The sequence below is a fragment of the Siphateles boraxobius genome, unplaced genomic scaffold (genome assembly GCF_051911475.1).
Source record: "Siphateles boraxobius isolate OS27281-9 unplaced genomic scaffold, OSU_SipBor_1 24, whole genome shotgun sequence".
In the NCBI taxonomy this organism is placed as follows: domain Eukaryota; kingdom Metazoa; phylum Chordata; class Actinopteri; order Cypriniformes; family Leuciscidae; genus Siphateles; species Siphateles boraxobius.
Genome location: NW_027508855.1, coordinates 12,816,111 through 12,844,100, shown reverse-complemented (window position 1 = coordinate 12,844,100; position 27,990 = coordinate 12,816,111). Strand labels below are relative to the sequence as shown.

General features: G+C 40.2%; 1 protein-coding gene across 1 annotated transcript in view; it reads right to left on the bottom strand.

Moving 5' to 3' along the window:
• galnt9 (polypeptide N-acetylgalactosaminyltransferase 9) overlaps positions 1-27,990 on the bottom strand; it is a 141,075-nt gene that overhangs the window by 45,323 nt on the left and 67,762 nt on the right. Inside the window, exons 5-6 of the mRNA XM_077241529.1 lie at positions 8,514-8,711; positions 747-864 (exon numbers count right to left, since the gene is read on the bottom strand). Of these exons, the coding sequence (XP_077097644.1) occupies positions 747-864; positions 8,514-8,711 (316 nt within the window). The remainder of the gene's footprint in view (positions 1-746; positions 865-8,513; positions 8,712-27,990) is intronic.

Sequence of the window (27,990 nt, the reverse complement as noted above, 5' to 3'; positions counted from 1 at the left end):
ACAGACAATTTAAACCACCTTCAATTAGACATTTCAAACATTTCAAACTATTCGTCTTTATAGTTCAATATATCTTCAGGCTGAAAAGACTTTTCTGTCAACCAACACTGGCACTGGATCTTTAAAACGAATTAAAGGATTTTTATCCAAATTATGCAAATCTTCCAAGGATATTCGACACCCTACAGAAAGAACAGTTTCTGAATTTAAACAAGTTCAATTCTCCACAGGCTCACAGACCATGTGGGCCATGAAATTTCTCTCAGGGCTGCAGCTGCAGGAATCTACTTGCTTTGTACTCTACTGCCTTTAAAGCATTTGAGTCTGTGTAAATTGGCACTGAGTACTTTCATTTCCTGTGGGCAATGCATTTACGCCTTGATGGAGTGGGAAATGGGCATGCTTACACCCAAAACAGTCTCTAGTAGGACACCTTGGGCATGGAAGCATGAAGAAATGTAATTAAACGTATGTTAAATGCTCAAGCTTTGTAGATAGACTTACTTACAGTATATTGTCACCTGTGAATTAACAAGAAGGGTGGCGCCAGATTCATGAATTGTAATTTCTGTGAGGGTCTCATATGCTACACAGCTCAATGAATTCCAATTACGAGAATACACTGGTCTGTGAATGTCTCAAAAGAACAGGCAGACACTTCTTTGTCTCTACTGCCATTCTTTGCTTATCTAAGGCAAATAAAGACATTAGTGTACAAATATGGCTTTGGTCAGGACCCTACTTACCCTCATACCAAGCTCAATGTTCTCTCCTCCATAGACCTCCATGCCTGGGTCAAGCAGTCCGATTTCTCCAAAATACTCACGATCCACAACAAAGGAACAGCCAATCATTGCAGGTGTCCTGTTTAAAAGACACAAATACATGTACATGAGCAGTGCATTCCCATTTATTCATTCAGACAGGCAGATAGAACATGGCTATAGGAAAGTAGTGCTAATGAATTAATAGCTCTTAGAGAGAGAAGTCGACTGGAAATCATTTACGAATCAGAGGTTGCAGAATCTGCCCTCTCACAGAGCATGAAGATTTTCAGTTGAGTGGGAGTGAGATGAGCCAGAAGTCATACGTAAATTAGAAACTGTGTGTGTTTAAACAGAAATACACACCACTGAGAGACTGTGTGGCGAGAGTAATCGTGCATACAGAAGAGAAGTGTATATTTGTTTTTGTAAGTGGGTCTCTTTCTTCCCACTCTCCCTATATTCCCACTTGGTTTATTTCTTCTCAGCATCCAATATTAAAACAACTACACATATGGCAGATTGCTGAGAAGCCAGTTATCCCTAGATTCCAAGGTCAGAGATATGCTGAACTTCTTTTAAAGAGTTTTGAATTCAAAGTAAATGTCATTGACAAGAATCTGATAGAAAATACTCTCAGAAACAACAATGATTCAGGTGTTAAAATAATAATGGTATTTTCAAAATTAGATTATTTTATATAATTAATCATTTTGATATGTTTAATTGGCATGCTAGAGCATGATGCCTGCAACGTGATGGTTCTGTGTTCTATTTCCAGGCAAATGCCAAGTTCACACAGCAACAGAATACGGTTGTCGGTCCTGTATTTGAGTCCTTAATACGGTTACGTTCACACAGAGTTCAGGTTGCATGGACATGACAACCACATTCTACATAAATGAACTCACAGAAAGCCGTTCTGCGCTCCTCAACCAGTGTGAACGTTACCATAATGGCAAAATTGTCCACCTTAAATGCACTTTGAAGAAAAGCATCTACAAAATGCATAATATATATATATATATATATATATATATATATATATATATATATACAACCCCAAATCAGAAAAAGTTGGGACATATTGTAAAATGCAATAAAATCAAGAATATGTGATTTGTTCATTCTATTTAACCTTTTATTAGCTGACAAACGTACAAAGAAACATTTTCCAATGTTTTCACTGCTCAATAAAATTGTATTTTGTAAATATGAACAAATTTTGATTTTGATGGCTGCAACACACCCCAAAAAAATTGGGACAGAGACAAAATAAAAGTGAAAAGATTATCCAAATTAGATTATCCAACTCTTTTGAAACAGTCCACAATGAGCAGGTGAATTGGTAATAGTTGAGGGTATCGTGTTTTGGTGTAAAAGTGCTTCTCAGTATTTTTAAGCAAAGATGGGCCATGGCTCATCACTTTGTGCCAAATATCATGAGAGAATTGTCAAACAATTAAAAAAATCACATTTCCCAATGCAAGATTGCAAAGAATGTATGTCTTTTATCATCTTCCATACATAATATTGTCACAAGATTCAGGGAATCCAGAGAAATCTCAGTCTGTGTTGGGTGAGGCAGTATACCTCTGTTGAATGTGCGTGACCTTTGAGCCCTCAGATGGCATTGCACAAGATACCATCATGTTACTCTCTTAAATACAGCCACATGTGCTCAGAAGTAATTTGGAAAACCGTTTTCACTGAACACAGTCTGACTCAGCATTAAGAAATGCCACTTGAATCTCTGTTACGCAAGGAGAAAGCTTTACATCAGTTCTATGTGGAGATCCCGGCGAGTTCTCTGGGCCTGAGCTCATCTCAGATGGTCTAGAAGACAGTGGAAATGTCTGCTGTGGTCAGATGAGTCCATGTTTCAGCTTGTTTTTTGGAGAAAATGGACACCGAGGTCTCAGTCCCATAGACGAAAAGGACCAACCAGATTTTCACCAGCGATAGGTGCAAAAGCAAACATCTGTGCTGGTATTGAGGTGCATCATTGCAAACGGTATGGGTAACTTGCATTATTGTGAAGGTACCATTGACATGGAGGCATATATTTGGATCGTACAGAGACATAAACTGCCATCAAGATGACATCTTTCCTGGGAAGCAAGACAATGCCAGGCCTCATTCTGCACATGCTAAAACTGAGTGGTTTCTAGACACTCTGCACCATAGAAGGGATGTGCCTGCCTGTTTACTGCAATCCAGATCTGTCTCTTATGGAAAATGTATGACCCATCATGAAAAGGAAAATCAGGCAACGATGGACACAGAGCGGCTGTCTTGTATCAGACAAGATTGGGCAAATATTCCACTTGCAAAATCCAACAATTAGTATCCTCAACTCCCAAATGATTAAAAAGTGTAATTAAAAGGAAAGGTGAAGTAACACAGTGGTAAACATGCCTCTGTCCCAACTTTTTTGGGGTGTGTTGCAGCCATCAAAATCAAAATTTGTTCATATTTACAAAATAAAATTATGTTGGTCAGTGAAAACATTGGAAAACTTTTCTTTGTACTTTTGTCAGTTAAAAAAAGGTTAAAATAGAATGAACAAATCACAGATTCTTGATTTTATTGCATTTGACAAAATGTTCCAACTTTTTCTGATTTGGGGTTGTATAAATATATATATATATATATATATATATATATATATATATATATATATATATATATATATATATATATATATATATATATTATATAAATATAATTAAAATATATTTATAATTATATAAACAAACACAAATATAATTGGACAATTGGACAATATTTATTTCTGGTGTTCATGTACAGTATAAGTTAAAGAGAAACCTGCATGAACATGTAGGAGGCAGGTAGCTAAATAAAACATTTCTATTTATTTTTGTGTTGGAGTCATACAGACACAATGTACTGAGTTTTGCAAAAGTTTGCTCACCAAGTTTACTTTTCACTTGCATCTGTTCAAATTTGCCGTTCTTACAAAACTTTTGGGTCAGATCTGAGGTTTAATGCGAACACAGCAAGGGGCTAGAACGATTCTGAACCGACTCTGAGGTTGTCAAACCTCCACAGACAAAAGATCTGTTGTGTTTCAGGAACTCAAGATGAATTTGTCATTGAATGTAGTTTTTGGTTTGGTGCATTGCTGGTGGGTTGAAAGTGAATTGTTTGTTGGCTAACCACAGGTGGGCTGCTTTGAGAGGCTAATGAATGCTAGATGCACAAGCATTTCTACTGTGATCCATTATTTAAATAGAAACACAAAGAATGAAAAAAAAATCACATACAGTATCTAAGAGTCCAAGTCTTGTTTTACCTACATCAATGTTGATTTAATTATACTTTATGTTAAGGTGACGTAGTTACATTGTACCTACTCAAATAAGTACTGAATATTATTGATTTACTACATGTACTTACTAGAGTTACTGTAAGGGTTAGAGTTTGGTTTAGGTTTAGTTACTTGTAATTATGCATAATTCACTGGGTAACACTAAAATAAGGTTTCATTAGTTAACAATTGTTAACTACTTTAGTTGCACAATACAGCATTTTTTAATAGCAAGCACAGTTTTCAGTGATCCCAAAAAGTATTTGGACAAATGTCTGAATTTCATTGTATTAGTGCCATATGCAATTTTATTAATACATTATTTAAATCAACAAAGATGAATAAATACTGTAACAAATGTATTGCTCATTGTTAGTTCATGTTCGTTAATACATGAACTAATGTTAACTAATGAACCCTCTTGAAAACACAGATTTTCTATCAGAGGGCTCCTAGTAAATAAAATCATTGATTATTTTAGATGACTTTATAAAAATGTATCTTAATTTTTACATTAAATGTTGATCAATGCCAAAAAGCCTAATTAAGAACACTGCGATTCAATGCTCTAAAACAACAATACATAATGCAATTCATAAGTACTTTTAAGCATTTTTATTAGCACTTCATGTGCTCAGCCTAGCCAAGGTGGTCTTTCTTGAAAATGTTTCATTGAATATCATAAGCATTCATGGCGTTTTTCCCCATAGAGCGACTAATTACTTATTAACAGACATTTGAACTGGACTGTCATTCATTTAACAGTAAACATGAATCATTTAAATAAACCCTGCTGCAGTGTGCTATGAGTATTGGGATCCTCAGTGCTGAATAGCCACAGGCTAGCTGAGCTGCAGTGGATACACCGAGAGCTCTAGAGAAGTAGAGCTGGAATGATTTCCAATAGTGCACCACATTGACATACTGCAGGCCTGCAGGCGGCCATTTTGAACCTGTCAATATCAGCACTTGAGAAAAGGGTCGTATGGACAATGACGGTTGCCTTTTTCTGTAATGAGATTTTGTTCAAACATTTAACTTATATTGTTACCTCAGGTCATATATGCATTTTTTTTATTATTATTGAGTAGTGAATTACAGTAGGAATCGATCTTGAGAGATTAATCATATTAATCTAAATTAGTTTGGAAAGACTCACTAATCAAGATCCTAAAGCTGTATCTCATCTGGTGGAACATAGCAACACTCGCTCCTGAGTTTAATTCTGAGGGAACACACTCGATGATAAAACATTTATACTTTGAATGCACAAATGTAGAAATCCCAAAAAAAATCTTTTTAAAAGGTGTTTTAGTTCATAATTCATAGGTTTATTTAATTGTATTTATAATTAATGATTGTAAGATTTTACTATAAAAAGGTCTTGATTTTGTTTTTGGTGTCTACTACAAAAGGTTTTCATGCTTAAATGTTCCCAAAACATTATTTTTCACATATTTAACATTATTGCAGCACCTCTCTTCCCAGTCTGTCAGAAATGCTTGGATTAGTTCCGGTCTCTATGAAGCCCCTTCTTCCAAAAGGCGCAATGTGCTCTGATTGGTTGGCTGGACAAGTGTGTTGTGATTGGTCAACTGCTTCAAGCATGTGTAACCGGTTCTACTCGACCCGCTCCGAGAGGTATACGAACCGTGGTCTCAGGCGGGCGCTCTAACAACGAGGCTAAAGACCGTAACCTCTAGTGTCAGTCGGTAGAGTGCCTCTTGAGATCATGGGAGTGAGATTTACACGCACACCTCTTACTGGCCTACGATAGTTACACGTGTTTGGGAAATGTCACGACCCTTACCATGACACACTATCACTCAAAGCTACTCAACTAGACCTCCCTCCTTTTTTTGTGTGTGTGTGTGTGTATGCCTTGGCCGGGAATTATTTAAATGAGGAATATTGTGACGTGTACGTTCCCGGAAGAAAACTCAAGACTACAATCGAGGCGTTTCAGGGAGTTCAGAACCCGTGCTTACTCATTTAGAGAATAACTCCTTTTGGAGTGGCTTATGCTTTGTAACTTTACAGACGTTTTCATGCTAAAACAGCAACATTACACACTAACAAAAGTTGAAAATATAAAAAAGCAAAATTTGTCCACCACAAAAGTACACTTACAAATACAGTTCAACTGGCGGTATTCTTGCAAACATCCATTTTGTGAAGATTTGTGTCTGTAAAGTTAATATACATGAAAAAACAAAAAATAAGTTTTAGATGCTATGCAGTATACGTATACTTTTGGTAGGAATAGTTACAAAAGTGTATGAGATCACCCTGACTTTAAAAATCAAAAGCTCTTAGGATATTAGATATTTCTGGAGAACAAAAAAAAAAAAACTTTTCAGTAACCAATATGAGGCATCACAGGGATCAGCTCCAGTAATACTGGGCTACAGGCCTAGTTTCTCTCTCCAAATAGCTATCAGTCAGAGGCATGAATAATGAATGTGATTTCTGCTGTCCTGATACTCTCACACAATAGCGACCTTGACCAGATTTCATATGGAATGAAAAAGTCCACTCTTTTCTGGCAGGGTATATCCATCTCTTTCAGGGGTTTAGGACTGAGCTGTAACAAAGCTCATTTCACCAAGTTGGTTTCAAGCATAAAATGAGTATCTCACTGTAGAGGCTCATGATTCGAAAATTTTAGCATCGTAGGGCTGGGTGACATCAAAATGGTGGCTTTGGAATGAGACCATCCACTGATACCTTGGTAGGCATACTAATTGTATTAAACATATTTACACTTCTCAATAATCTTACTTGCATACAGTACAGTGACCCCAAAATGTATTTGGACACACTTAAAAATGTCTGAAATTCATTGCATTAGTGCCATATGCAAATAAAATGATGCTATCCTTCTATACATACAGTATGTGTGTGTGTGTGTGTGTGTGTGTGTATATATATATAAGTATATATATATATATATATATATATATATATATATATATATATATATATATATATATATATATATGATATACAGTATATGCATATACGTTTTGGGGTCACAGTAAACTGAAAACTGTGCTTGCTATATTTCTTTAACACAAATATGCCACTTATTTTGATATACATTATGATATAATAATTTTTATGCGTTTTTGATTGTAGTTTCAACGTCCAAATACTTTTTTGGGCCACCATATATATATATATATATATATATATATATATATATATATATAGGTAATATAAAAAAAAATCATACTTGTAGAGCTTTGATTATAATTAAACTCCAAGTTCAAAAAGAGTCCAACTTACTAGGCCTACTTCCCGTATGTGATTAGATAAACAGTTATACCGTAAAACTTCAAATAATAGCCGAGTCCCAAATACAGACCCGTCTCTTTTACACGCCTGGTGTGGTGACAGGTTTGGGTAAATAAAGGTTGGTCTCAAATAGAGGCCGGGTCTGTTTTTTAGTTTCGGTTGTATTTAATCTTCTAAAACCTGTCAGATCGTCCGCTTTTTGGCGGCCGCCAACGCAAATTTGTGTCCAGCCAAAGTCTTTTTTGATCGGTGAGTGATTTAATAGAATGACTGCTGCGCTTGAAAGGGTGCAAACGAGGAGAGAGAGCGCCCCGGCCCCGCACGCACACTCTCGCGTCTTTAAATAACACGAGCGCAGTCTTGCTCTCTCTCCCTCGCGCATATTAATCAAAATCAATCGTCACGATAGTAAAAGGTCGGAAGACCGCAGTTTCACGTGGAGCATTTGGAGATTTTTAGAGATTACAGACTCTAGGAACAACATCTCAATGAACAACATCTCAATGCTAATTATAAAGGCCTGTCTCATATAGCCTAGACGCCTGTCTCAAATACAAGCCGGTGCAGTTCGACGATTTGGGAAAATAAAAGCCTGGGCTATTATTTGAAGTTTTACAGTAATCTCAAATTTGATAAATGCACTAATTTACATTTATACTTGGCATTCACATTTGACAGCGACATTTATACATTATATTTGGCAAATGCTTTTAACCAAAGCATTCACAGTATACATTTTATTAGTTCATCCATTCCCTGGGAATCAAAACATTTCCATGAACATAGTGTTAGAAATGTTTGAGCTAAAATTCTGAGTAGCATCACATTGTCGTCCAGGTCAGACACCAAAATAATGATCTCAAACTATGGTAAACCATGGTACTTTTTAGTACTGGTATGCTGTGCAATTCTACAGTGTTGACTGAATTTCTTTTTCCACATTCTATGAAATAACACTAACAAGCGCTTCAGGGAAACGAAAACATTAATACATGTATTGCACATGCAGGAAGCTAAAGCCACCTTATCACTTCTAAAATATTCATCTCTTATATCCCTGGTCATTTATATTTCAGAGAATGTCCTCATGCATTATGGAGTGGACCGCTGGATGCCCTTACCTGATGGGGGCAGTCTCATCTCCTTTGTCCAGCCAATCCTGCGGTGGGATTATGTACATGCACCAGAGTCCCCAGTTGTAGCCATGAGCTGCATTAGCATATTGCTGCACCTCAAAGGTGTTGTACTTGATATTATCTATCGCAGGAAGGATTATCCTAGTGTGATCTTCTTTCACTCTGGTGAGGATAGGCTCAGCCCTGAATAAGTGATAGAGATCAGAAAGAAAGAAGAATAAGAGAGAGAGATCGGGAGTTGAGACATATTGAGCTTTTCTTACTTCCAGTACAGATAGTGGCTGTTATATTCCTGCTACACAGAGCAACAGAAGTAAAGGCAAGTGTTAGGATGTCAGTGCTTAAAACATTCTCCAAAACACCTATACCAGAGGCTAAAAGGAGGACTGATGGAGGAACTACAAACATTCCACAAATGAGAAACAACACTTGTATTGTGATTACAACTCGCCTGTATTCATCTTCTCAGATTTCATCCATATTGTCTACACAAATCAAAATTTGTAATGTTAAAGGAATACCAAATTGAACCAAATATGTGATTGATGTATAATTAAGGTTGTTGACAAGGTGTTAAATTCACATTTTACACTGTACCTTTTTGAATTTGTGAAAAGTAATACAATTTGTATACCACACAGTAAACATACTTGATTGTAATGCACAAATACCTCTAGTAAACTGATATTGTAAATAACCAAAACAAATCAAATGCTCCTTTCTAATTCAATTCATTCATCTTGTATACAGCTTCTGTGTTTACTTTAAAACCCATGTGGCTGTTTCCAAGAATAATCTTGGTTAGAAAATTGATTCTGTCATTTTTGTAAATAAGCTTGTATTCCATTATCACAACCGATGTTGGTTTAAAAGGAGAACAATCAAGCCTGGCGGCGTGATCATCACATATTGACATTTTCAGCAGAAGCAAACACCAGACCAACAAGAAAACCTGCAAAAACTTTCTGTCAGCCCCTCCTATCAATGTCCTTTTTGTACCTTCTCCACCTCGTTAATATTTTTTGTCTACCGTCGCTCTTTGTCTTCTCAATTTACTATTTCTTATCTTTACATCCTTATATGTCTCTTCCTTTGGTGTCCTTCGTCTTTTTTTGAGGTCATCCCTAAAAAGCTCAATCACATTAAGGTAATGATCAACACGGAGACATGAGTTTTAATAGGTCTGTGAGTGGGGCTTTCAGAAAATAAAATAGCCTACTGAGAGGCTTCTTAATGTAAGTGTCCAATTAACAAGAAAAAAAAAGGTTTTAAAAGGGCTGCATATTGGTATCATCTTTTTATGGGGAACGGAGCAGGATTTCCATGAATAGAGGAACAAAAGATACATAGTGTTACATTTTGTAACATTACAAATGTCTTTATTGTCATTAAATGTTCTACTTTAATGCATCCTTGCTGAATAAAAGTATTAATTTATTTTTAAAAATATAACAGACCGTAACATTTTGATGGGTACTGTATATACACCCAGAAAAATACATATCATATACAGTATAACAATAGGATTTCTGCCTTTTTATTCATAGACGAGGATGAGGATAGGATTAGAAAATGTCACAAGCGAGATTTAAATTTGACTCAATCATTCAAAAAATCTAAGCACAATTCTACAGTCCAAATCTGCTTCCAACCAACAATTGCAATTTGTGGTACAAGCTGCATTTAAACATGGTGCAAATTGTCAATTTATTAACTGATCTAAAAAATAATAATAAAAAAAAACAGAAACTAAACCCTGTCAATTTACTATTCTACTACAGACGTCTCTATAGACCAGATAGCTGCTCTTTCATGGAAGCCTGGTCCTGAATAAGCACAACACAGCACACGTGGAGAATGCAAGGATGTACTGATAGACTAACCTTGCAAGAGAAACCATCCCTCTTGTGAACCCATCTATTCATCTTCTCTGTCCTTGGGCCGTTGGCGTCATAACCTGACTAGCTACATGTAAGATCCCAAAGGAGCCAGCTCTGGGCTATAAAAAACCTGTGGTGTGCAGATAAGATTCCACACGTGTAGTCTACTCTATTGGTTATCCTGTTTTGTACTGGGGAAAAACAATTCTAATCTGATCATTTGTTTAGTAGAGTATCCACAGTAAGCTGAGATGCTAATAAATGGTATAGTTGAGTGAAAAAAATCCAGTATGATGTATTATATAATGCTAGAAGCAATATGAGGAAACATGGTATGCAAATAACCAAGCACATCAGCTTTCCCTGATTTTATCATCCTATTTTATTGGGCCCTAGTATAACGATCTAAGCGCATGGTCTAAAGCACAGGGCGCAAGCGCACTTAGGGCATGTCTGAATCCACTTTTGCTAGTTCAACGACGGGAAAATGGTCTAAAAGGGTTGTCCCTATTCTTGTAACGAGTAATGGGAGTGTTTTGGGTGTAATTTCCCATTCCCTTTAAAAGCCAGTTGCGCTCGCACCATGGCGGCTTCGCTATTTACATGGTGGAATTTGCAAGCGGAAAGAACGTGTCTCGAGAGAGCAAACGGATCTGCTCGCGTGCGAGGTTAAAGTGGGACAAGCCTGATTCCACGATATCTTTATGTACACAAATTTAATCTTTGACATTGTAATCCTTTTATTTTTAATATTTGGCTAGTTAATGTCCATGGGTGCTTCTCAATTCTTATTTGTGAATCCTCGCTTCCTTTCCTCGAGTCTCAGCTCCACCCCCTGTAGGATGCAAGGGAAGGCTGCAAGGAAAGAAAATGAGGACGGAGGAATCGAATGAAAGCTTTTTTATACATTGGAAGACTTGATCACTCGAGCGTCACTTCACAGCGTCATCAGCAGCGCTCAAAGGATCTGCCCTTATGTTGTTTTAGTTTGGCTATTTAAGAAATTCATAATAAATAATAATAAAGCAAGATACCCTGTTGAAATATGTGAGATGTGTGGTTTATTTAAACTGCAAAGGTAAAGTATAAATTCAAATGATTGTGAACGATGTGAAGGGGGAGGAGAATTTATACCTGCGTCATGTTTAATCGATAAAACTCTTCCGCATAGGATACACTCTTGTATCCTCGCTTATAACTCCTCAGGACGCCTCCTCACTCCACGATCCTCGCCTCTTTGCGAATCATCAAAATATAACCTTACAGTATCACAGAGACATGACGGGCACTAGAGAGCTACATAAGGCTCAACTCAAAACAAACACATCAAGTGCCACAAAAGACAGTGTGAAGGGAGTAAACAGAAGGAGAAAAAGAAGAAAAAAAAGAAGAAAAAAAAACTTATAGAATATAGACAGGAATAGGAAAATTAAAAAGTAAAAAAATATATATTGCTGCACTGCCTCCCCTAAGGTAAATGTCCAAATAAAAAAATAAAAAAACTCTGTCCTTATACTAACACAGCTGCCAGTAATTGCTTGGATTAATTACAAAGGGAATCTCTTTGGTATACAAGACGGGGTGTGCAGAAGGGCAACAGTGATCAGTTCTTTCATTACCCACAGGACACGCATGGATATTTCCAAAATAGATGAAAATGCCAGACACGAAATCAGAAATAATAAGGAGAAAAAATATTGAAGGAAAATCTTGTATTAACAGCCTTAGATTGACAACCACATGCATCATTAATGCCACATTTATAATGTCAGGTTAAATAATGATATTTTGTTTTGTTTAATTCTGATACAATTTCTTCATGTACACTTTATGTAGGCTGTATAATGTCTCAGAAAAAAAAAAAAAATTTGCATGCATCTTAGAGCAGATACACAGTGGAGTCAAAAACGTCTCCAGGAATCTGATATTTGAGATGTAATTTAAACATAGAAATAAGCAAAGAATATAAAAGTTAACATTTTAAAACAAAGGAACATCACATCAATAATAATAATAATAATAATCATAATTTGCAGATCAACTTTTCAATCAAATTGTTATGCTGATCATACAATTTGTCAGAACAATTTCTGTATTAAATATGAAAAATGAAGAACAGAAGCATTCTCAGTCTCAGACAGTCTCAGCCCACAGTATGTTCTATCCAGTGTTATTGTTAACAAAAACTACAAAAAATTATTTTTGGTAGCAGACATAACGTTGAAATAAAATAAGATACAGCCTAAATATTATATTTAAAAAAGGTAATACAATAACAAACTAAAACTGAAATAAAAATAATTAAAGATATATAGAAATGTAAAACAAACAAATTACAAAATCACATAAAAAATAAATAAATAAAAATTAGCAATCTAAGTAAAAATATAAAAGCTATAAATATTAATAAATTCTGTAAAAGTAAATAACACTAAAATAACACTGGTATTGTGGAATAGATGTACAGTCTGTTCAATGATCAAATAATGAAAATGTAGATGCAACCTGGGACTTTAAAACATAAAATCCAGAAACCCATATGTCTGTCTCTCACAGCCACGTTTTCATTCATGTCAACTTAAATATGGCGCCTACCTTGACTAAGGTCCATGGCGTGCATCGTAAATCACTTAGTCAAAACAATAAAGCTCTGTAGCCCATGCACAGTCTCGGACAATTTGCTGAGTAAACGGATCTCTATCACCCACATGCTTGACTTGGCATGTCATCTTATGGAGGTATCTCCTGCTATCTTCCCTGTCTTCCCCCCTTTACAGATAGTCCAGGAACACAGTCCTTAGAGATTAGCCCTCAATTCTCCACAACTGATGAAACTCCTGTGTGACATATCCAGAATTAGGAAAGTTTCTCTCATGTGCCTCTATCAGAAAATGAAATCTTGCCTCATTCACTGCAAAGATCCCATGAACTGCTTGTGTCTGCATAGTGTACTGGGAATAGTGCCTGGTTAAAAAAGGTTAGTCTAGGGCAAAATGTTCCCCAAAGCTTTATTATTCCTGTAGTAGGATGGAGGATTTAATTTTTTACATGCTGTTTTAAGCACATTATGAATCTGTTGAGCAGCATAGAAGCTGGGAAAGATTTATCGCCTTTAGACATGTTGCAGCCTGTCACGGTAAAGCTATGTTAGCCTCATCCTGTTAAATGTTTTACTTTTCCCCCTCCTAAATATTTATGAAATTTTCCCAAGAGCAAGTCTATCATCCTCACAGTATCTGTGTGCTCACTTCATAATAATATGTTCTAAAAATACATAAGCTCAATTTAGACAGTAAACTCATTATTAGGTTGAAAATTGGCCACTTGCAGTATCGTCCATATCAATTAACTATAAAAACAATGATTAATCACTTACCGAATATGATGAACGATTAATTTAACTTTCCAATAAGCCGTTATAACTAATTATGTATAGATTCCCTCAATGTTAAGGTATATTCAAATCACATCTCACTAACTGGTAATTTCCTGAACAGAGACTATAAACTATACCCACTCTCCTGGTAAATCATTTAAATGTGGATTAACAGTATTTCTCTATAATGCAAACTCAGCAAAGACCTCGACTAATGTTTGAACATAATTTTAAGTCAGGATCACTAGTTTCACTTAGCCAGACATCAGCTAGTCTAAACTGCGGCTTAGTAATGGGTTGATCTCACCAACACATAAAGTGACCAAAATAAAAAGACAGATAGATAGAGCAATATAGATATAAAAAATGATAGAAGGAATGAAAGAAAGAACGACAGAATGATAGATAGAACGGCAGAAAGCATGATAGATAGGGTTTTTTAGTGTGACTTAAGTGTCTGATTACTTTTTAGCAACACTGTATATGCAAAAAAAATAATAATAATTACAACAACAAAAAACACTCACCTTAACCATGCAAACATAGAACACAGATTATTTATTTATTTGGTTGTTTTACAATAGATGGAGAATGTGTATATAGGAATCAAATACAAGCTGAACTAACTGGTTATGTTGGGTATCATTAAGCTGAAAGTCAGGTTATTTTTTTTATATTTTGCAGTATGGTTCTGCATTGGTTCTATAGTGGAGGTCTGGCAGTGATCATTTCACTGTGAGCTTTTAGCTTCATTTTGCAGTAGCCCACTGTGTTTGTACTTCCAATTGACTGACTTCAAAAATGCTCATCCCTCATACTTCATTAGCTTTAATCACTTCAGAATTTTCAACTGGAGTTCCCTTTCAGTCGATAACGTCGGACGTAGTCGACGCGACTGAAATGGGATCACGCTAGGGAGCCTATCATCTTCGAGTACTATTGAACGAGCCAATGTAATTGGCGTGCGTGATTCGCATCACACACTCCGCCCCCGCGGCGCGGGTATAAATACGGAAGTGGATGCACGCACTAGTTGCCTTTCGCTTCGGAGCCGATCGTTTGATGTCTCTGAGAGTGCTGTTGTCTACAACGAGCGAGTGTGTCGGTGTTCTTCAGGAAGACTCTCCCAGTGCTGGTGTTCTACAGCGCGAGTGCAGCGGTGATCGCGAGCTTTGAGCTCTCAACTGCTGTTTTAACAGCAACAAATTTCTAAATGTTTGTGTGTGTTGATGGCTGGTTAGAGGGCGGAAAAGTGAGTGCTTCACTGTTTCAGTTCTCTGTTCAGTGTTGCCGCGGTCATTTCCCTGTGTGCTCCGGCACTGGTGACGGTCCTATTTTCTGAAAGAGCAACACGGGTGCGTTTGCGTCTTTTTCAAGATGTCATTCCGCCCGTGCGTTTCTGGGTGCGGTCGTTCCCTGTCTCTCTCTGATGGTCACAACTGTTGTGTCACGTGTTTGGCTTACAGCACGCTGAGACAGCTTTTGTGGACAGCTCATGTTTTCACTGTGGGAACATGACTGTCGCAGTGTTGAGGGCGAGACTCGCCTTCGTTCGCGGAGAGCGAGTCCCCATTACCATGCCCCACCCTCGGGTGCTGTGTGGGATGGGTGACCGGAGGATAGTGTTGGATGTCCCGCCCGGTAACCATTCCCTGTGGGCTCCTCACTCCTCCCTTCCACTGCAACCACTGGAGCCTCCGGTGTTTTCTGCTGGTCCATCTGTAATGGGTGGGCCAGCGGTTTCACTCGGGGCTCCCCTGGAGGACAGGACGCCGATTGCAGCATCAGAGGGTGAGCTGACTTCTGGAGATGATGACTCGGCTGCATTGTCTCCCTCCGGGAGTTCAATGTTGCCCGAGCCGGATCCAGAATTATCAGCTATGCTGAAACGGGCCGCCGAGGCTGCCGGGCTCGAGTGGAACCTCCACCGTGTCCCGTTCAGTCTCGGTTGGAATCTGGAGTTTGGTATCTTGGGGCGGGCCGCGCTGGTTCTCAGCTCGCCGCCCCAGTGCCATTCTTTCCCGAAATGCATGGAGAGCTTATCAGGTGGTGAACAGCATCTTTCTCTGCCAGAAACTGCCTGAATAGCTTTTCCCCCTCATTACCCTTGATGGAGGAACGGTGAAGGGTTGCGAGGTGTCCCTCCATTGGAGCGGTCTGTCGACACAGGTGCACCTGTGTCCGGCGGCCGCTGCCTTTTGGGGGGATCCTCGTCTCCCCCCTAAGGCCTGTGAGTTTCGTCCGTTCCGACGGGCAGAGCTTACAAAGCCTGTGGGCAAGCCCCTTCCTCTTGCGTGCCATGGCGTTGCTGCAGGCTAGGGCACCCATGGCATGCACGAGGGTAATCCAGACCGTGCGCTCATAGGTGAGCACCGCACTGCATCCGACCTCACCCTCCGGGGTACGGGTGTCGTAGCGTGCGTGATCGGTCTGGCGATGTCCACCTTGGTGGTCCAGTAGCGCCTTCGTTGGCTCAGCCTGGTTGGTATGGCGGATGCGGACAAGGTTCGGTTCCTGGTCTCCCCAATTTCCCAGGTTGGGCTGGTCGGCGACGCGGTGGAGAACTGCATCAAACAGTTCTCTGCCGCTCAAGCGCAGACGGAGGTCATCCGGCACATCCTGCCCCGGTGGCCAGCTGCTGCCTCCACCCGCCGCCGGTGGCAGCTCCTCCGCCTGCTCGTCGCCGTGGGCGTTCTCCGGCCGCCGCTCCTGCTGGCCCTCCGCAGCAGCCTCCACCCAGGCCTCAGCAGGGAGCCGGCCGCAGTAGAGACGCCCAGCCCGCTCCAGGCGCTGCCAAGCCAGGTGGCAAGCGACAGCGAAAGCATTCCGGAGCGGGCCGCCCAGGAATGGATGAGATGCTCTTGGAGTGGCACGATCACTCCCTCCCCCCGGGTGAGGGCCGGGTGGAGCCTTTGTTTGTGTGTGTGTCTGTTCCGCCGCTGGCTCCCTAAAAAAAAAAAAAAAAAAGCGGAGCAAGCGGTACCCACACTTCAAAGAGAGAGCAATTTCATCTGTTCCTGGGTCCCAAGAGGGCCAGTCTGGCGGGTGTGACCCTGTATAGCCTTACACCCCTCAGCTCCCCCTTGGTCGCCAGCAGGCAGCTTGGTGCGTTCGAGGACCCGGTCATCCGCCTTCTCACGCGCCCCCTGCCGCTTGTGGAGACAGGTAAGTGTTGCACAGCACACTAACACCACTCTCTCTACTTTGCTGCCCCACCTCAGGCTCGGCTACCCCGCTCAAGTCAGTGATAGTCATCACATTAGGTGTTGAGCAGACGTGCTCCTGAAAATTCAGTGATATTCATCACACCGAGTGTTGAGCAGTGCTCCTGACTTGTGCGTGCTTATCTTATCCTGCTGGCGAAGGATTTGATATAGCCGCTCCTCCAGCCGGTACGAAGGCCAGTTGTAAACTCGTTCTTCGTGCTACTAGGTGGTGGGTCGTGACCATCTTGGCCCAAGATTGGTCTGCAGCTTTGACCTGAAAGACATGTGCTTCAGATCTCTACCTCCCGCACCGCAGGCCATCCTGTGTGTTGCGTCTAAGGGTGGAGTATCAGTACAGTGTCCTTCCCCTCGAGTGCTCCAGAGCCCGTTGGGTCTTCAGGTCAACTGGAAGAGAGTAATCTCGCCCACGGGCTGAGTATCTCTTTTCTAGTTTTGGAGAGGTACTCGGTCCAACATGTCTCTCCAATGAGAATGTGTTCAGCTGGTGTTGAAGTGAGAAAGGGTCCCACTGAAAGAACTTTCAGAGGCTCCTGGGGTATATGGTAGTCGCAGCCTTTGGCTCCCTCCATATGTGACCGCTTCAGCGCTAGCTTCACGATCGAGTCCCGAGGTGACCGTGGCAGAGCAGCTCACCCTGTGTGACTATAGTTCATCCCGGTCTGCTGCCAAACCCTCTTCAACAGAGCGGCCATGTACAAAGGGCGTGTTTTAACGGGGGCCTGGGCGACCCCCGACTACACGGGCATTCGTGCCTCGAGTTGTTAGACATTGCGACCGTTGCGCAAGCTTCCCCTGCATGTCACAAACTCACCCGTCACCTCCTCCTTGGAGTCAGACGCTTCTGAGGGCGCCTTATTCCACTCCTCCCGCTTACTCAATCGTGCCGCCATCGAGCCTCACGACAGTTATAGCCAGGGCAAGTGGAGACTCCATCCCCTGGGTCCGGCTGGGTCATGACCATTCCGGGGCCGCTCAGTTGCCCCCCCGGTTTTATTTTTCCGCCAGTGTTTGGGTAAACCGAGCGGACTACCCTTGGACAAACACTGGGACTCAGCGGCCCCAGGGGCCCGCAGAAATGCGTTTAACCCCAGTGAGCCTTCTAAAAGTGACTGCGACTCATGGTCGCCTTGCGCCTGCAAGTCAGTGAAATCATCACTCTTCATGTTGAGCAGATTTGCTCCTGAAACTCAGTGAAGTTCATCGCACTCTGGTGTTGAGCAGCAATGCTCCTGTAGCTCAGTGAGTCCATCACAGGTAGCTCAGTGAATTCATCACACGCAGTGCTGAGCAGAAATGCTCCTGGTGCTCAGTGAAGTTCCTCGCACTCAAGTGTTGAGCAGAAATGCTCCTGAAGCTCAGTGAGTTTATCACACTCAGGTGTTGAGCAGTAATGCTCCTGAAGCTCAGTGAACTTGTCACACTCAAGTGCTGAGCAGAAATGCTCCTGTCGCTCAGTGAGGTTCTTCGTACTCAAGTGTTGAGCAGAAATGCTCCTGAAGCTCGGTGAGTTTATCACACTCAGGTGTTGAGCAGGAATGCTCCTGAAGCTCAGTGAACTTGTCACACCCAAGTGCTGAGCAGAAAATGCTCCTGAAGCCCAGTGATCTTCACATGTTGTGTTGAGCAATGCTCCTGTCTTTTGCGCCCGTCACTTGCACCTACGTGCCATGTCAGGAGAGGAACAGGTCTTCATAGTTGCCCCTCATTGGCCCAACTAGACCTGGTTCCCTTCAACAGCCTTCCTGACTTCCCCTGGATTCGGGGACGGGGCACGATGGCACACGCGTTCTTCCCCCGGAGATTCCGGGCGGTCTTACATCCGAACGCGGAGGTTCAGGTGGCTATCACAAGAACATGTGTTAGTTACCATCACTTCTGCGAGCACCCCCTAGAATTGGGTAGCGTGCTTACGCCTTTAGAAGTGGAACCTAGTCGTTGAGTGCGTCTTCTCCCCTGAGGAGATCCTGAAAGCTTTCGATCACTTCAGTGCTCTCTTTCCTGCAAAATGGGTTGCAGTAGGCTGTTTTCCTAAATCACCCTCAAAATGATGTTGCCTCGGTGTTTAAACGACGCTCATCGTGTTGCAGAAGTATGCAGAAGCACGTTCTGATCGTCAGGTTCCTGAGGAGCAAGGTCTTGTAAATCCTTGTGTCCCTCTTTATCCTCTTGGGCCTTGTCCCTGGTGCGACTGCACTGCAGAGACCGCCCCTGAGCCAATGCGGGTAGTGAGTTAAAAATTCTGTTATATCAGTTCTCCTGCTCGCGTGGTCTCTACTAGAGGGTAGGGACTTGCTCGCTTTCGGTCAACGTATTGTGCCTGGAGTCTGGGCCGGCTAACTCTCACAAGCTGAGACCCCGGCTCGGATTGTGCCCAAGGTTCCTACCTCTCCCGTAATAGGAGCAGGTGGTGAGCCTGCAAGCGCTGCCCTGGAGGAGGCAGATCCAGCCCTGGCTTCTCTGTCCGATTCGCTTGGACGTGTACAGAATGCAAGTCATAGACCTCAGACCAGCTCTTCAAATATCTGTTGGAATTCAGCAGAGAGGGAAGGCTGTTTCCATGCAAAGTTGCACTTAGTGCTTGCCTTCATTTCGGCAAAGATCCGAGATGCAACATGTCCACTTAGGTGTTGAGCTCCTCTATGATGAGTGTAAAGTGCTCCGCCTGGGCGTTGACAATATACTTTGCTAAACAGATTCTAGAGTTGGGGGCTGGACGACACCTAGTTGAACCGCTGCTTCCCGTGGGCTCCCTTCTCATGAAGCCAGTTTCACCGTGAGCCCGGTTCAAGTGTCGGCTTGCTGCGCCATTCCCCTCCTATGGACTGGATACGTGCGCCTTTCTACTCCAGTTGAGTTCCCTTAAAATTGAACCCTGTTGAGTTCCTCCACACCCCTCCGACGTCGGACGTGCGGAACGTCTGGTGTTAGGCCTACCACTCGTAAGCAGTGTGGAACCTGTGTTAGGCTGGGTCCATATGTTGCGGTCCCTTCGGTGACCCCATATGTGTATTCTTCCACGATACGGCTCCCTGCGGTGAGCCCGTGTCTTCCCTCGGCAGAGTCTCTCTGCCGTCACTGTCCGGTGTGTCTCCCCCCGTCTTAGGCTGGAGCCACCCCAGTGACATTCCATATGTTAGACTGCCCGGTTTCCGCCCAGTTCATATGTGTATTCTCCACATTTCCTCCCTCGGGTTGGATGTGGCTTCCGCAGCGTCCCTTCCTTCCAACGTACGGGGAACGCTTTCCCAGTGGTCCTGTAGGAACAGCAGTGACTTCCCTGGCCTAAGCCCTGTCCTTCCCCGCCTTAAGTTTGCGGGGGCATCAGGAGGCTTTGGTTTAGGCACTGGAAGGTGGCAGCGTTAGTGGCGTGTTCAATGGTTGATCCCATTTCAGTCGCGTCGACTACGTCCGACGTTATCGACTGAAAGGGAACGTCCTGGTTGCGTATGCAACCCACCGTTCCCTGAAGGAGGGAACGGAGGACGTAGTCCCCTTGCCACTACCGCTGGACCACCGCTGACCCCGGGTTACTCTCGGCTCCTCAGCGAAAAGCAACTAGTGCGTGCATCCACTTCCGTATTTATACCCGCGCCGCGGGGGCGGAGTGTGTGATGCGAATCACGCACGCCAATTACATTGGCTCGTTCAATAGTACTCGAAGATGATAGGCTCCCTAGCGTGATCCCATTTCAGTCGCGTCGACTACGTCCTCCGTTCCCTCCTTCAGGGAACGGTGGGTTGCATACGCAACCAGGACGTTCTTCATCAAGTTCCAGTAGATTACTGTGGTAAAAGGTGAATCAACAATTATGTAAAGCAGCTCTAGAAAGTCTTCAATGATGCATGCAAGCTAACCTGTCTTTAGTTCTGACAATATCACATCAAAGGCTCTTAAACAGTAAAAAGCATAATGACATTTTACCAATATCACACGTCATATAGAACACTTTTAATTCACACTCTTTTCCTGTGTTTCCATTAGCTTATTAGAAATTTTACACTTGATTTCAAACCTTAGTGAAACACAAATTAAGCCTTCACAAATAGTGTTGACCAGACATTTGGCTCCATATACAATTATACCATTTAGTAAACCACAGATTTAAAACTATTTAAAAACTGTTAGTGGAATAGCCTAGTGGTTAAAGTTTCAATCTGATAATCAATAGGTTGTGGGTTCAAATGCTGCACTAAGGGGAATCTATAAACTATCATCATATGGCCTTGAGCAAGACACTGATAAACTGTCAGCTAAATGACAAATTTGAAATCATTTTTATCCTGAGATAATAAAAGCATCTAAGAAACTATTGATTAGGAACCGAAAGGTGATTTAAATAGTGCAAACAGAAAGGCTTTCATTGGGAGGAACAAGACAGTGAATCCTGGAGGTTTGCTTGAAATGTTCATGTGGGCTCCTGGAAAGGTCATCTCAGTGAAAGCTATGTATTGATTCATATTTTCATTGAGAGACCGAGGTCAGAGTTTAATGTGAATCCCATTATTCATTATTTTGAAAGTATGTGTTTCAAATTATTCCAATTATTGAATTTTTGCTTTATTGATTTTTGAGAGTGCCTTTCTAACCAAAAAGCAACTGTGTGGTGCATGTCACATATTATATTATATAAATTGCTCCTCCACGAAATCACTATGGTAACCACCATTAATGCATTTCAGTGCTGTGAAATCATTAGATGTTGATTTAAACTAATCTGAATCACAGGCGGAATTCCAATGCACATCCTACTGTAGCATGCAAGACTATCAGTGCATCCCAATCTAGAATATTGAAAACTGTATGCTAAACGCGCCTAGATTGCTATGTTTTCAAACTTTTAAAGGCTAATTCACACTGCATGGACACACAGAGACCAACGCCAATAGTCAACAAATTACAGTGTGTTACTTCTCAGACATTTCAAGACCCAACGAATGCTTGTTCAACATGTTCAATCAGTGAAAACAAGCAACATACGCCAACAGGGGTGTGAACGTGTCTTGCCATCTGTCGATGCAGAGTGAATTAGCCTTAAATTGTGCACAAATGCATTTAGCCTAAAACTGACTGACTGAAAAAGAGGCAACATTTTAAATGTATAAACCTAAGATTGAGTAAGTATGGATGTTAAAGTAATACTTGATGCTAATGCTTACAGTGACAAAGTGTGACAAAGGGGTCTGTGATATTTTATAGCATGTTATTGTGTTTAAATACGTTATTATGCAGTAAAAGTATGCAAATTGAGATTCAGCCACAATCATTAAAAAAAAACCAAATGTTACTAGTAAATGCAACCAGTGGGTTGCGTAAAATTAGTAAATACATACTTTTTGATTTTACACTAAATTATTTTATCTTAATTTTAGACATATATTTTACAACTTAACCATCTCTACATGGGGACCACAAAAACTTTAACAAAAGAAACTCTAGTAAATATCCAACATATCTGAACATTAAACACTAGAAGGACTTTGCTTTAGGACACTTAATTTCAACATTTACTCTCCAAATTCCTACAGCATGCAGAGAACTAAAAACTCAAATGTAGTTCCAACACAAATTAATTAAATAAACTTAAATTTGACATATTTAAGTGTAGCTCTAGAACACATACTTGCACAATAAATAGTAAGTTAAATAGTAAGTTAAAACACAATAACTTTACTCACAGTATTTGTAAGACACACACACACACACACACACACACACACACACACACACACACACACACACACACACACACACACACACACACACACACACACACACACACACACACACACACACACACACACACACACACACACACACACACACACACAGCCAAGTCCTGCAACTTCAACAAGGTCACATTCTGGCCCACATAATCCATCTCAGTTATCAGTCTCTGACATCCTATATTGCCATAATATGAAGAATAGGATGTTTCGGCACCTTTGTTTATGAATATATTTATGGCTACAGTTATCAAATCCATTGAAGCAATTGTGAAAGCATAGAAATAGCCTGTTGTACACAATTGACATCTATTTCAGCAATAATCTTGTGGTTGCACGGAGCTTTTGGTGCTGTTGTACATGAGATGATAGCAATGCATTTCAAAGAGTAAACTGAAATCTAAATGGGGACTTTCGTTAGACTGTTATTTTAATATACAGCTATACATTTTATAACCTAACCCGAATCCACAACCCTAACAGAAATCTTTCTGCATTACTACAATTTAAAAAAAAACTCTTTCACTTTATATATACACTGTCATGCTATATACCATTTGATCAGATTTAGCTCACTTCTGAATAAAAATTTGTTCCCAAAATATGTTGAAATAGTATGGGGGGGGGTTCCTTTTACTTCTTTTGTTTTTATGCTGGTGATATTTTCTGTCCCCTAAAACTTGGCAGGTTCCCACAATACAGATGATTTCAGGTTTACCTTACTCGTGGGGAAATCTGATCTCCACAATGTATGCAAAATCTCATGCACACATACAGGAGAAGACACAATCGATAAAGCTGAAGAATGAAATATATGCGCCACTTACGGTACTAAAGGGAATAGAAAAAATAAAGATTTTCAGGTTTTTATGCAGGTTTTCCAAATACTCCTACCACCCCATTCATGTTTTCCATTATTTGGTCCTGCTCAAAATTCAAAACTCTTAATCATATAGAAAAAAGGTTTGTGAAGACACAACGTAAACGTTTGGAACAACGTAAGGATGTATACATAATGACATAATTCTCATTTGTGTGTGAACTATTCCTTTAAGATTAATCATGTCATTTCATTCAGTTAAACTAGCAGCACCAACCCTAATAACAGCTTACCAAATACTCCATTTATTCACAAAGTCCCACTAACAAGAAGTCGAAGAAGAAAGTTGGACTGCTCAAAACAATCAAACCCACAGTGTTTACAGTCTTCAAGAAATCAACATAAGAATGCCTTACTTAAGAACAGCACACTAAACTGGGACAAGAGACATTTTTTTTGAAATTGAGAAAAAATTACACGCTTCAGCTTTAAAAACATATCAAAAGATCAGACAATTACACCCACAGAAGGAGCTGATAAACAACTACTGTACGCTTGTTTATATTGTTGTGGGACACATACCTACAAGGCTTAGATTTTTTGGTGTTGCTATTGAATTTTCTTTCTAGTACCACATATATAATAAATTTCAGATTCTCTAATGTATCACTGTGTTTCTCCCTTTAAATCAAACAAAGCTCCCAAGAAACCTGAGGCATAGATGCAGGAAGAAATTGAAAGAGAAAGAAAGGGTGTGGGAGATCGGCGAACCAGTGTCAAACACAACTGTGAACAATGGGGACTGAAAGAATAAGACACTAGGGCAAAAGGTTACAGTTGTGGAAGGCTGGACATACTTTTCAAGGGAAAAAGTGGCATACAGATGAGGGCCCGACAATATCAATTATCAGTCAACTGTGTAATGACGCACACACAAACACGTTTACTATTTCAGAATTCAACAGCAGATGATAAAAGACCCAAGTCATGAATAATCAATAATGTTCAACAGAGGCCTTCTCCTGTATTCATACAATCACAGCTAATTCTGCCAGTCTACTGAACACTGTGCTGGGCCACTCTATAAAGGTTAAGCGTGTGTTATAAATAATGAAATTCTTTCAAGAGCCAGATGCTTTAATTCAGGCATGTATGTTCAGTACAAGTACAATGCATATTGAAATACACACCAATTGTGACTTGGGGTGCAAAGGTAGATCTTGTTCAGCTCAGGCAGCTGACAAAATTCTGAAATGGAATGGAAATAAAACACCAAGATGGAAATAAAAATTCCTGAAATGTAAAAAAAAAAGAAAAGAAAAAAAGATGTTTTGGCTTTCAAATTGTAATTAAATACCTGCATTTGATTTGAGGCAGCAAATAAAATGCAGAATTGCAAGGAAGTGCAATTAAAATTAACTAAATTAGAAAGAAAAATATAGATGTCATTTTAACAAGAAAAGCACATTTGCCATGGCAAACTCTGAATACTGACTTAATATCTTTTTGAAACGAAAATAATATTTAAAACTAAAAAAGTTTTAAATAATCATATTCCTTTCATTTCAATTCAGCTCAAGTCATGTGAATGAATAATGAACGAGTTTAGAACACTATGTTCTGTCCTGGAGAAAAGGTTTGTGTAAGTCATAGTAGGTGCAATTTATGACCCACTGGACTGGCTGTATGCTCTATCCTCATGTGACACACACACACACACACACACACACACACACACACACACACACACACACACACACACACACACACACACACACACACACACACACACACACACACACACACACACACACACACACACACACACACACACACACACACACACACACACACACACACACACACACACACACACACACACACACACACACACACACACACACACACCTTGCATCTGAAAGGCCGACAAGCTCTAATTAGGGTGGAATTACAGGCTGTGGTATAATTTGTTATGTGCTGTCCATAAGTGTCACTCACACTGAAGTCCCTTTAGAAAATTACATAATTCACAATGTAGAGCTCTACAGACGACAAACTAAATTACACATATGCAATTGTATGAGTAGTAGAGTGACTACAAAATTCCCCCATGCCAAAATCGAGAAAAAAGACAAGGAAAAAAATCTTTTTCATGTAATGTAATGTAGAATTTGTAGAATTATAATTGGGCACACAGTTAAAATAATGTACCATGCACCAAAATACCATGAATGTTAGTGTACATAATATATCTCCTATTCCTTGGCCATAGTACCATGCTCAACATGACTTGCATAAAAATGACTACCGATAATATTACTGTTCCCTTCTGGGCATAAAAGTTGGCAACAGTGATTTGGGTTGAAAAGATTTGCTGAACCTGTCGGGAGCTAGATGTAAGGTTGAAAGATAACTTGTCAGACCATAATACCCTTTCCGTTGCCCAGTGGTCCAGGTTTTATGCTCCATACGCCAGGTTATGTCTTTGTCTGTTGGCCTTGGAAACAAGAGGATTCGGAGCAACATCCCTGCCATAAATCTGAGCTTTGTGAAGCTCATGACGTTAAGTTTTTTTCCAGCTCAGGTCACAGAGGATTCAACTCTGTGGTCATTTTTAAGCATCTGCTTCTGAGGCACTTAGCAACTATACTGTGAAATATCCATCTACTCCTCTAGGGAAGGAAAAAACTGAAAACACTGATAACTGTTTATTTGCAAGCTTTGTCTGGGTTGTCTCAGAGCCTGTTTAACACTAGAAGTGCCAGAATTCCATAACTACTAGAACTGCCACAAGCGGTCATTTTGACCGCTAGATTCCAAACTCGATACCGCCGACCCCAGAGGGTTAATGATAACTACCCAATTGAGATATTAATGCAGGTATTGTATTAGGATATCTTTTAAAAACTAAACGACACCAAACTGTACATTTAAACAAGTTTAATTATACATTTATAAATAATAGTATCATTAGTAGCCTACCGTAATTATTGCATATGTTGTGGGAGGGAGGGAGCACCAACCTAGGCTGTTCCTTTCATGTTGTAAGGATGTGAAATTGTAGGTCGAGCGGGAGGGAATTATGGGTCGTGTAGTCCAAAACACAAATGATCGCGTGTGCAGCGCTGAATAGAGCGGAGATATGTTTCCTTATTTTCTTATTATATTCAGATGAAATGATTATTTTGAAATTTATGTTCACAGCAACATTGAAAGTCATGTGGATGCATGACGAAGAGATCAATAAAGCAGTATACTCAGGACACTTCGTCTAACTCATCATTTGCAAGGACTTGAGTAACTAGTGACCTGTTATGCACACACATTCGGCTGCTGAGACGGTGAGCACCTAAGAGAAAGGTAACACATATTCACAACAGATAGGCTATATTTTCATATCCATTCAACATAACTCAGAACAAGATAATAACAACTAAAAGTACCTTATTTAGATCTTCTGTTGACAGTGAGAAACACAAAGGTCAACCGCGGGAAATGTAACAAAAGAATACCGCAAAATTCAGTGCGGTCAAAATGACTGTCTATGGCCGAAATAGGTAAATATGTTCAGTTGGTTTTTTGCCTTACGTGTAATTTATATGAAAAACATTTTAAATGAAAATACAGACACTTTTAGGAAAAGTCAGGTACCAGCAGGATTTTATTTATTTTTTCAACAAAGCTATTGCAGATATAAAATTCAAAGCGGTCAAAATGGCCGTCATTGCCGTTCTAGTGTAAACTAAAGGAATTACTATGCTCATCAAGTAAACCTAGCCACAAAATCTAAGCAATACAATCAAACGTGTTCCACTATATGAGCTCCTAAAATTCTGTCATAATTTAAATGTCGCTCCAAAACTGTATGACTTTATTATTTCTGTGAAAACACAAAATACGATATATTGAATGTTTCAACTGCTTTTGTCCATACAAGGAAATTCAAAAGGGTCCAACACAACATTGGACACAGCCAAAAACAAAGCACTGAAACATTCTTCAAAATATCTTCTTTTGTGTTCCACAGAAGAAAGAAAGTCATACAGGTTTGTAACGACTTGAAGTTCAGTAAATGATGGCAGAATTTCAATTTTTAGTGAATTTACCTCTACATTTTAGAAACTGTTGTTCTTATATGAAATACTTCACAGTTTCTATGACCGAAGCTCTTGCAGTTCAGATATTGACTAATTGGCCTCTTTGGATTTCTGTTAGTTGCCTACTGTTACTTTGAAACTTACACATCAACGTGCTAATTGTCAAACCATCCTGATATAGCCGATATATCCTGCCAATATGAAATCAAATTTCCTTTGAAGCTTTGCTTTACGTCAAGTTTCTTCAAAGTTTAACACGTGATGTTTCTATAAATAGAAACATATTTCTCATCAAATGTGGAACATATTTCAAACAAAAGAAACAATATATCCATGGG